Source organism: Etheostoma cragini, chromosome 15 (genome assembly GCF_013103735.1).
Source record: "Etheostoma cragini isolate CJK2018 chromosome 15, CSU_Ecrag_1.0, whole genome shotgun sequence".
In the NCBI taxonomy this organism is placed as follows: domain Eukaryota; kingdom Metazoa; phylum Chordata; class Actinopteri; order Perciformes; family Percidae; genus Etheostoma; species Etheostoma cragini.
The window spans coordinates 9,969,820-9,981,326 of record NC_048421.1 but is presented as its reverse complement, the minus strand read 5'-3'; the positions used below and the strand labels follow the sequence as shown (position 1 = coordinate 9,981,326).

General features: G+C 40.1%; 1 protein-coding gene across 1 annotated transcript; it reads left to right on the top strand.

Moving 5' to 3' along the window:
* Positions 1-6,238: 6,238 nt before the first annotated feature.
* Positions 6,239-10,130, top strand: LOC117958360 (transcription factor Sox-9-like). Its single transcript, XM_034894690.1, has 3 exons — positions 6,239-6,966; positions 7,359-7,606; positions 7,900-10,130. The coding sequence occupies exons 1-3, from the start codon at positions 6,539-6,541 to the stop codon at positions 8,661-8,663; spliced, it is 1,440 nt and encodes a 479-aa protein (XP_034750581.1). The 5' UTR covers positions 6,239-6,538; the 3' UTR covers positions 8,664-10,130.
* Positions 10,131-11,507: the final 1,377 nt, after the last annotated feature.

Genomic DNA, 11,507 nt, shown 5'->3' with positions numbered 1-11,507 from the left:
GTATCAATGTGACTGTGTGGAAAGAATGGCCCTTTTCATCGGTCGTCCCAACTAATGAGCCCTGCTGAAAGGACCAGGTTAAGGTGGGAGGATAATGAAACAAAAGAAAGGGAGGAGGAAAAAAACATGACACCAAGGATTTGAAACATAGTTGAAATATGTGTTTTCTGAATGGGAGTTTTTAACTGTATGTAATAATCTTTTACAGTTTCAATCGGTTAATTTAATATATGCAAACTGAGCTTAAAGAAAACACTTTGTAGTGACAAAATGAAAAAAAAAAGATTTAAACAAGAGGAGGTGACAGGAATGAGAAGGGAAAGTATGAAAACACAGAGTTTATTTTTAGGCTATGACACTACAGGCGACAACAACAGTCTCATTTTCACCTGATCATAGAAACAGGTAGGAGGGGGGGGGGTTTAATGTTCCATTACTTAGAACAGCACATACAGGTTCTTTGTGAAAGGTGTCTCTGTGTGCAGGCAGAGGTGCCACACTGACATCATACAGAGCTGCGGATGGGACTTTTCATGTCTAGCAGTGCCAGGGAGCTGCTATAGTACTGTCAGCCAGCCTGAGTCAGCGCTACGCTCCAGACACAACTGTGCAAGAATCCATGACGGAAGAGAGTTTCACAACTTGCACCACATCTCTGCTCAAAACTATCCAAACATGACATCTGTGCACTAATGGATTAGTACTATTATTTTTCAATAACATTGGAATTCCTTTGTGGTCGGAAGACTCATAGTATTTAAAAATATTCATTATAAAGTTACCTAAAAAAAGAATGGTGCTATATATAAAGCAAAAGAAGATTGGTTGGTTCTGGAGTGTTGAGAGTGGTTGATAATTAGGTGAAGTTGTGCCAGAAAACCCTACCATGATAATTTGTATGGGTCGTGAATGAAATATTTAAAAATGTATTATAAATGGCAATGGTTATTTTATTAAGCCTGAGTTTGAAATATTCCACTAATTCCCTTGTGATTACAGTAGTAAGTGGGTTGTTTGTGTAAACAATTGGATACCAACTTAGATGAAGGCAGAACAGCAGCCACCATGGCCACAAATGGCAAATACTTCCAACATTTCCTCAAGTGAGTTGCTTTACTTTCTTACTGAGTTACTTACTACCTTTATCTAAAGTTTTCAGTCACCATGTCCAAAAGAAATATGTTTAGGATAACCTTCATAATTTGTCTTAATCACTGCAGCCCTTGTAAATAGTTGCAAGTCTTTCTCTCCAAAAGTGTTTGTTTGCTTATAAATTCAACGTTTCATCTGCAACAGGAAGTTTCTAAAAGTTACATACTCTCTTCAATCTTGTAGCATTGCAAACAACAGTAACAGCTCAAGACAATTGTTATTTTAATTCATCCTTTTAACCTGTCACCAGTTCTCTGTTTAGAGGACCCCTGTTGAGGATACAAGCCCATTATTAGCCTCTGCAAAGACCCAGGTAATGTCATAACATCATGTCAGCGCTTCGAGAATGAGCCATTGTCATTCGGATATAATTACAGGTTAAGCTCTATTATTAGAGATGCAGGAGAGTGACCCGAGAGATCACACTTTTATATTATTTCATTGTCATTTGAACCAACTCAGAGGTCACTTTACCTGAAGGCATGGAGGGTACCAAGTAGTCACTCAGCAAAGGTCAATATTGGTTGTGCTTTTCAGGTGTGCTGTCAAAAAGGTTGGAAGGTGAATATATGGATTTCATGCAAGCAAAAAAACGCTATTAGAAGAAATTGAAATATTTTCACAAATTAAATAATGTTGTTGTGGTGGTGGTGGTGGTGAATTCATCATATCCTGTTTTATTATGGGTTTTGCCTAGTGATAAGATATGGCTCAATGGTGGCACCTATCCAACACCAAAGATGTGTGTCAAGAACTAGTGGTTCCACTGCTTTCCCAGATCAGCATGCATTTCCTTTCCTGCAGATAGGCTATCAATGAATGCCTAAGGTGTTTCAGTTTACCAAAAGCCTGGAGCAGATAAGGCTGAGATTACAGTGGAAGTATCTACAGAGGAGGCCGGAGAAAGGAGAAGATATACAAGAAAGCGTGCAGTTACCACACACTGCAGGGCACAGGGCTGAAGGCCATAACATATTTGTTTCCCAGTTGGAAGTCCTTAGCTGAGCTATCTAATGTGTTATCTGACATGATGATGGAGGTGGCAACTGCCAGGTCAATTTAGTAGTTATCAATTTGAAACGCAGCTTGTGTACAGAGTAGCATTTGAAATTAATTTTTTATTTCTGTGTTGCATTTTTCTTAGTATCCATCTATGTATGTAAATACATATTGCATGGTTTCGCCTCTCAGTTTTACTGGTAATGCCATTGGGGGCTGTAGTGGTTCTGCCTGGAATATCAGGGAGGTGTGAGAAAGTTAGAGCAGAGAATATAAGCCCATCCTTCTGAGGGTGTCAGGGCCTTGATAATTCCTGTTTAAACTTTACCATTTGCAAAAACGCCATGTGTCAACAGTTGCCCGTGGCCAAAGCGCTCTGATCTGGCTAGGCAAACACCTGGGGCAGCTCATCCATCCCCACGAGACCTTGGCTGACAGTGGGCAAGGGTAAAGTTCTGCAACCGACTTTTCAAGAATGAACCAAAACAAACTGCCATTTTGATATGGAACCAGCTGTGGAAGCAGCCGGAGAAGTTTTAGATGGTTTGCTGACAGGATTTTCTCGGTTCTCCATCTTGCAGTTTTTTGTCATGTCTAGGGCAGTTGGCACTAGTTGCGGAAAGTCTCAGACAGGTGTTATGACGGTTGTGAGTGGTTGAAGCCACCTCTGCCTCTACTACGTCTTCCACAGTATCACTCACCGATATCTTCTAATTCTTATGCTAGATAATAAAGGCAAATGGTGTTCTAATGGATTTCAGCATTTTTTAAAGGTCTCCACACAGCCAAGGGAATGGTTCCCATAGTGATGATATGAACCTTTTAGCTAACTAGTTGGTTGAAATTCTATAAATGATTTGCACTGTGCACTTAAATCAAACTTCTTATAGTAATAAAAAATAAATACCAAAGCAAAAAAGTATAGCAAATGTTGGATTACTGTTTAGAGTTAATTGTTTTTTACAAACACTCTTCAAAGGCAACAACACAAACTGTACTAATACACCTACACATATGCGACACAAAAGGTTTAAAAAAAAAGAAAAAGAGGGGCAGTCTGCTCAAACGTTTTCAGTGGAATCTGAGAGAGCTAGGAGAGGTGGAAGACATGATTTGGCAGTTTACACACAGTGTTTGCCTCAAAATTTTGACGCCATGGCTCGAAGTCAAGCTGAGAAGTTTCCCAAGACCTGCAGGCGGGTATTCCATGTAAGTTGTGAGCCTGGCCCTAAAGATGTGTGCACCCACCCCTTGATCAACCTAAGCCAGTCTGCAGGGCACCTCAGACCCTCTGCAGACAGCACTGCGGGGGCGCGAACATGCCCGACCACACCTCTGATGCGTCTGTGTAAGCCATCACTCGGTTTCCTCCTCTGCATGTTGCGATCAGTCACCTCTCAAGCTCAACATCACAAATGGCAGAAGCTCAGCTCAAAAACTGAAACAGACAGTGAATATGTACCCTCTAATGAGACGTAGTATGTTGTTTTGTACTGCACTTACAAACCAAAAGTACCATTTGACTGTCAGTATTGCTGCATCACGTGATCTGCAACCCTGAGAGGCATCTCAGAAAGTTACACTTTATTGAGGGAAATGGATCAAGGATTTCGGTCCAATTACAGAGAATCAGGTTTCTTTGAAGTGTTACAAAGTCAACATAATTACACCTTTTAGCTGCCCATGAAACAAAAACAACATACACCTCTTTAGTTTTTCCAATCCACTCTGTTCCTCATGAACTTTGAAAGAACACTTCTAAATTGTGTGTTATGTAGTTGAATGCAGAGAAGCTGACAGGGCAGTCTGCCTCTAGTCAACCCTTAAGACAAGGGTTATATTAGGCTGTTTTTAATGAAATTGCCAGGGTCAAGACAGACTGAAAGGCTTTAACAGGAAACCTTAAACCACTGCCCTCTTTATAGAGAAAGATGATATTCATGGCAAAATATTGATTTTTAGCAATGAAAGGCACTGTCTACTGACAAAGGCAATTACTGAACAAACATTTTACAACAGAAATAAATAAATGATGAAATGTTGATCAAAAAATGTGTACATTTGGAAAATGTAAAAAAAAACGTTTCTTTATTGTGATATTAGGAATATCTTCTTTACATTTTGCAGATCATTCCACAATATCTTTGTCTACAACTTTTAAAGTGGCAGCTCATCAGCGTTTTTATTCCATCTTCTATGATTGGTATAGACTTAATAAGGGAGTGGATTTGACCATATTTGACCATATTAGCAGCCTACTTTACGAAATAAGTGTGACAAATAAGTTGAATGTCAAAGCAACATTCAATGTGTGAGCGTCTTGGTTTTCGTAATGATCACAGATCTGCATAGCTAATAAAATTGTTGTACTTCGACTAATTTATTGCTAAATCATAACTTGTGCTAAAAATAGAATACTTTCAATCTTGTCTTGAATATATGTCGGCTCATAGCCGGATTTGGTTTCTAAAATTGGATACGTGGATTATAGAGGCTGAACTCCCTCAACAAAGTGTTCTTTGTTCACCGAAAAAAACAAGTGTTGGAAAATCCGGCAAAGTACATTTCAGTGTTGAGACACGTTTGTCTTGATTCACTCTTTCCACTGAATTTATATATTTTTTTAATATTTAACATTGGGTTCAATGAAGAAAACTTTATATGTATTAAACATGATTTTCATAATATGTTCATGCACTTGTATATTATTGTTAAATTAATATCATCAAGAGCATCATTGTTATAATTATAAGCATTTCTATTATTATCATTGTTATCGTTATCATTTGCATAGATCCATTGATAATAGCAAGCAATATTAAAATTGCATAACCAGTTGCAAATTAGAAAACACAAATCATAACATCACTACTAAATTAAATCAAGAATCAAAAGAGGAATCTTCAGCCTTTCTATAAAACACACACACACACACACACACTCACACACACACACACAGACACACACACACACAAAACACACTATTTACGTAATGACATCATGGATGAAATGGAGATACATGTCCCTTGTTGATTCTTTGGGATAAGAAACATGTTTAATGAGACATGTTTTGTTTTGTAATCTGGTCTATTGCCAATACATTGTCTGCCAGAAAGAGGAAGGCCTAAAATATAAATGTAGAGAACCTACAGTACATTTGAAATATGTTTAGGATAACCTTCTTAATTTGTCTTAATCATTGCAGCCTCTGCACACGGTTGTGAGGCTTCCTCTCAAGTTTCTGGACCTCTGTCTCCCCCTATTGGTCCATGTGGTCACTGTGAAGAGCAGAGACGAGACTAAGGGATGCGGCTCAGCAAACGGTCTGGGCAACTACAACACAACTGCTCGCATTTATTCAGACCGAAACAGTTATAAAATACGTGGTTAAAAACGTCAGCAGCAGTGAGAACTGCTCTTATTTAATTAATCATACAGTAAATGTCATTAAAATCTCATCCAAACAGCTCACTATTGACCTCGGAGAAGAAACTTAAACACAAAGATTTTTAGACTTTAACTTGGCAAAGCAAGGGGTCTGTCAATGTTGGGACAAGTTGTATTAAAATGAGCCTGTAATTTATGTGAAATTAAAATAAAAGAAATAAAGTAGGTTATATAAAAAGTAGGCTATAACAATGAACTATAGACTTCAATTTGAATGTTTTTTATTCTGCACTTATGAGGATTAGACCTTAATATTTTAATGTTAATGATACGGATTTTGTGTAATCAAATAAAAAGTACACGATGGTAACTGCTTTTTTTTTCCTTGATAGAATATTAAAGTGCGTCACATTATGTGCACATTTAGTAGTTTTATAGCTCTTCTTCCATTTTCTTTCTCAGAGGGTATACTATTTATCTTTTAAGTATTAACTTATTCAACCTTACGTTATACCTTAATTTGAAATAAAACCAAAGAGTGTAAGGGGGGAAAACACCTTTTATACATTCGCTGGGTTTTCTCTGTTGTTGACTGCAAGAGTTCTTCAGAGCAGTCCTATTAGCCACGTCTCCGCCTACCAAAAGTTTCGCCCAATCATTTCCTTGCAGTCAAACATAAATCCAGGCATCGCCTCCTGCGTCTCTAGACTTTTCAGCAATCCTCCAAGAGTATATAGCTCAGTGGCATTTCTCTTTAAAGTCACAGTTGCAAAGTTGAGCATCAGAAGGCGAGCACTTGCAATTTGCCTTCTTACCAGCGAAACTGTTAGAAGTCGAAGGAGCTTCACACACTTTTATTTTTGACATTTTTTACTTAAAAGGATTCAAGTTTGCCGGTCAAGCTGTGCGCCCTCAGTCTTTGGGCACAGCGCTTGGATTTAGAAAAAAGGATTTTCTCTTTTTTTTTTACTGCGAGAAGCTGTTTCTTTAATTTTTTCGCATGAATCTCCTCGATCCTTACCTAAAGATGACAGAAGAACAGGAGAAGTGTCACTCTGACGCTCCCAGTCCCAGCATGTCTGAGGACTCCGCAGGCTCGCCGTGTCCGTCCGGGTCCGGTTCGGACACTGAGAACACCCGGCCGTCCGACAACCACCTCCTCTTGGGTCCAGACTACAAGAAGGAAGGCGAAGAAGAGAAGTTCCCCGTGTGCATTAGAGATGCGGTGTCCCAGGTGTTGAAGGGTTACGACTGGACGCTGGTGCCCATGCCGGTGCGCGTCAACGGCTCAAGTAAAAGTAAACCTCACGTCAAGAGACCCATGAACGCATTCATGGTCTGGGCTCAAGCTGCACGGAGGAAGCTGGCCGATCAATACCCGCATCTGCACAACGCGGAACTCAGCAAAACCCTGGGCAAACTTTGGAGGTAGGTTCGCTTTGCACTCTCAATCACTATTGCAGTGCTTTTTTACTAGCCGTCGTGCGCAGCGCACTATTTCTTCATGCGCCACCTGCCTGCTGTTTCACGTAGGGCTATACAGTGTGGGAATGTACTTGACTAATGCAGTTCATTTGTAATATTAATTGCATTTCTCTACTTGCCTACTGATTTTCTTTCATTCAGATTTTTGATTATGTCGAGTGCATGCACAGAAGAAGTGGGAAAAGCACACTTTGTATAGCTGCTTCTAGTTAATTATTGGTTATAAAATGATATGTATGCAATACTTCAGTAAATAAATAATCAACCGTGCCATGTGCTTATTGTTAATTGAATGCGTTTTAATGTGAATGTACAATTCTCTGTGGTATTTTCAGATTGCTCAACGAAGCAGAGAAGCGCCCGTTTGTGGAAGAAGCTGAGCGTTTGAGAGTGCAGCATAAGAAGGACCACCCCGACTACAAATATCAGCCAAGGCGGAGAAAGTCTGTCAAGAACGGCCAAAACGACCCCGAGGACGGCGAGCAAACCCACATCTCTCCAAATGCGATCTTCAAGGCGCTGCAGCAGGCCGATTCTCCAGCGTCTAGTTTGGGCGAGGTGCATTCTCCAGGAGAGCACTCAGGTAAGAAAATAAATCAGACATGGAATTAAAAAACAGATATATAGAAAATTAAAAGCAATTTTCTCGATTTTTTTTTTTTTTACAACGTGACTCGTTGTGGCACTGACTGTAGAAATCAATTAGTAGCCTTTAGGGCCTGGAACCGACACCTGTTAATGATTAGAGGGTTTTACAAGCCATCCCGCAGATACACCTGTCACTATAGTGCCAACAATCTCCTCTAACTAAAGCATTTCCATTTACCCTGTTATTTCATTTAACTGGGAGGCTAACTCTGCATTTCCTCTAACCAGGTCAGTCCCAAGGCCCACCAACACCCCCAACCACCCCCAAGACAGACCTCCACTCTAGCAAAGCTGATCTGAAGCGCGAGGGGCGCCCCATGCAGGAGGGCACCAGTCGCCAGCTCAACATCGACTTTGGAGCTGTGGACATTGGCGAGCTGAGCAGCGAGGTCATCTCCAACATGGGGAGCTTTGATGTCGATGAGTTTGATCAGTACCTGCCACCTCACAGCCATGCTGGGGTGACCGGAGCGGCCCAGGCTGGCTACACCAGCGGCTACGGCATCAGCAGCTCCTCAATTAACCAGGTGGCCAATGTCAGTGCCCACGCCTGGATGTCCAAGCAGCAGCAGCAGCAGCACTCTCTGACAACCCTGGGTGGAGGAGGAGAGCAAGGCCAGCAGGGTCAGCAGAGAACCACCCAAATCAAGACAGAGCAACTGAGCCCCAGCCACTACAGTGAGCAGCAAGGCTCCCCACAGCACGTCACCTATGGGTCCTTCAACCTGCAGCACTACAGTACCTCCTCTTACCCATCCATCACAAGAGCACAGTATGACTATTCAGACCATCAAGGTGGTGCCAACTCCTACTACAGCCACGCGGCTGGCCAAAGCTCTGGTCTGTACTCCACCTTCAGCTACATGAGCCCCAGTCAGAGGCCAATGTACACCCCGATCGCTGACACCACTGGGGTGCCCTCTGTTCCCCAGACCCACAGTCCGCAGCATTGGGAGCAGCAGCCCATTTACACACAGCTCTCCAGGCCATGAGAAGACGGCCGTCAGCACTGACTCTACAACACCCATCCCATGCGTAGACTATTTTCTGCCTGGTGCCCTTTGTGCCACCATGCCACACACCTTTCATTGCCAATAGAAAAACATGACAAGGACTTTTTTATAGTACTGAAAATGTATCTTTGGATTGGCTCACAACAGTGCCTTTTGTATTGGTTGGAATTGTGATTATATTTTTTTAGATATAATGGTTCAAAAAAGTTTAATCCTCTGTGAGGACATACTGGTTATAAATATTTTAGTATGTACTGTGTATGTGTTGTGCTCTTGTCATCATCCTCATCATCCTCATCATCATCATAGTCATCATCGTAATCAGTGTCATCCGCATCCTCATCATCACAATTTGAAGGTTTAACACATTTAAAGGAGCTGGAATGCCGGGTAAAACACCCTCAGTGGCCTTACTTCTCACTAATGTATCTTTGTACAGAAGTAAGAAATGTCTGACACTGCCGTCTTATAATACTTACAGCCTACATTCTGCTTTGAACTTTTGTACTGTACATATTTTATTGTAATTCTCATGAGATGCAAGAATTGAGCAATGCAGGTTCAAAATAGATTTGAATTTTTGGCCATGATACGACCGTGTCATCAGTAAATTAGTCAGATATTCTACTTCTTGTTTTTTGCTTTAGCTCAAATGATTGTGCTGGAAACGCAATAGCAGGTGTCATGTAATTCTCCTAGGGGCCTTACCGTGTTGCTAGATGTAACTGAGCAATGCTTGCTTTTATCTGGGTACTGCCTTGATACCATTGGTGCCTCTGAAGCCACAGTGGAGAGACTCCTTCCACTGGCATTGCAGTGTCGAAACCACAGCATGGCTCCGACTTCCTGCTGGAGGAGATGCAGGAAGTGACCTCTGACCTGATTCTTCTCAGCAGCCAGCAGGTCTGAGTCTGGCCATGCTTCTATCATTCCTACAGCCCCGTCCATTTTCCTAACCTTTTTTCTTAATTTATTCTTTAGCATTAATTTTATTTGAAAATAACTATTTGAAATTACCTTTTTTAATTCAGCAGCAGCTAACAGATGGTGGAATAGTTTGCTGTCATATGTGGTACAAATTTGTTTATTTATCATTTGTAAATGTTTCCGTATAAAAATTTAGTTAAGTACAGATTACGTACTGTACACAATGAGTCTTTCTCTAAAAAAAAAAAGAACAACTGGAAGGTTTCTTTTTTTTTACTTTCTAACAAATGATTTAATGAATATGGAAAGCAAAGGCTGTTTTTGTAAAGAATTTGTTGGAATCAACAGGATACTTTTTTTGTTTGAAAAAAGGTTGTGTTCCTCATTTTATATTTTATATCATTAGTTCTCATCTCGTCATCTCCTTAATGCAGTTTCCGTAGGTAAACATGGCATTGTCTTAAAAGCTTATCTTTTTGTATTATATTGTTTGCAATAAAAACAAAACACTGAGAAATATGTGATTGTCTTGTGCCATTAATCATACGCATGTTACATACAGTATTATCTGTGTGGTAGTATTTGTCAAACAAATATCAATGAGGTCTATCTGTACCAGTTAAAACAAGGTATCCTCTGCTGGCAGAATACTAGTTAAATAAGGTGTTATTAATCACTTTGGAACAGTCGTCAGTTAAGTAATGCTCAGAAAATGGTGGAACTCAAGAAAACTGTTTTAATGTGACACAGGTAAGTCACATTTATCAGAGGCAGCTTGTCATGGTACACACTCCAGCAATTTGATAAAGTTATCACTAGACCAATGTGAAGTGAAAAAACAAGCTGTGGTACCGGGAACACGGGGTTTGCTTCTGGCTTCTCAGACCATGAGGTCACAGGTCCATTATTACCACGGCCTATTGAGAAGACGTATGTCCACACACCCCCCCTGCCTGTATACACCACAGCTTAAAGAAACAAACTAGACATTGAATATTGTTTATTCATTACTTGCCAAGTAATATAGAAATAGAGCTGACCTTAATAAATCAGTGACAGTGTAAACACAATCAGGTACTACAGCTTTGTGTTGAAATTTGAGGCACATTCACAGATGACGTCTCTTTCCTCACATCAACTCGGCTGAACCTTTCTATGCCACCCACCGCTGTACCTCATCTCACCGTGATGACTGGACACTTTTTTTAAATTACCTCTAACTCATTGTACAATAGATTACACTCCGACTATTCTTGTGACACAATTAAAATGGAGAGATAATCATAGTATTATGTCCAAAACGTTGTCACGGTTCACCTCCTTAGCAAAAATATGAGATAACTTGCATTTTACCACTGTTTTGATGAACCAAATCGAATCATAAACCATGCCATGGCCTTATAATTTTTTTGTATTCACTGGCACCACTCTGTGTGACTTCCTCTTGAAATTTCTTGATGAGTTGCATTGAAAAAAGAAAGCAGACTTATAGTTTTACAGCATGTGTGCACCAACCTGTGAAGAGTTATAAAGAAATAATTGTTAATAAGTAGTTTATCATACTAGTTTATTTAATAAGTGATGTTAATTGGCTAGTGTGAATAGAATATGAGCAACAAAGAGTGCAAATATACTTTTCAAAAAACTGTTGAACATTACTGTTTAGTAGGGTTTGAGTTTAAAACATATTTTTTGTGTATTTCTAGGGTTTCAAAATACTATTATGCCATCTTGTAGTTTACTCAAATGCTGTGGGCAATATAGAACGTGGGAATCAGTAACTCAGCTGTGGTAATGCGGGTTCAGCTGTAAGGGAAATTACATTATTTTAACACACAATACTGCATGGAATTCACTGACTGGTGATGACAGCTGATTTTAAATCCTGGCACTATC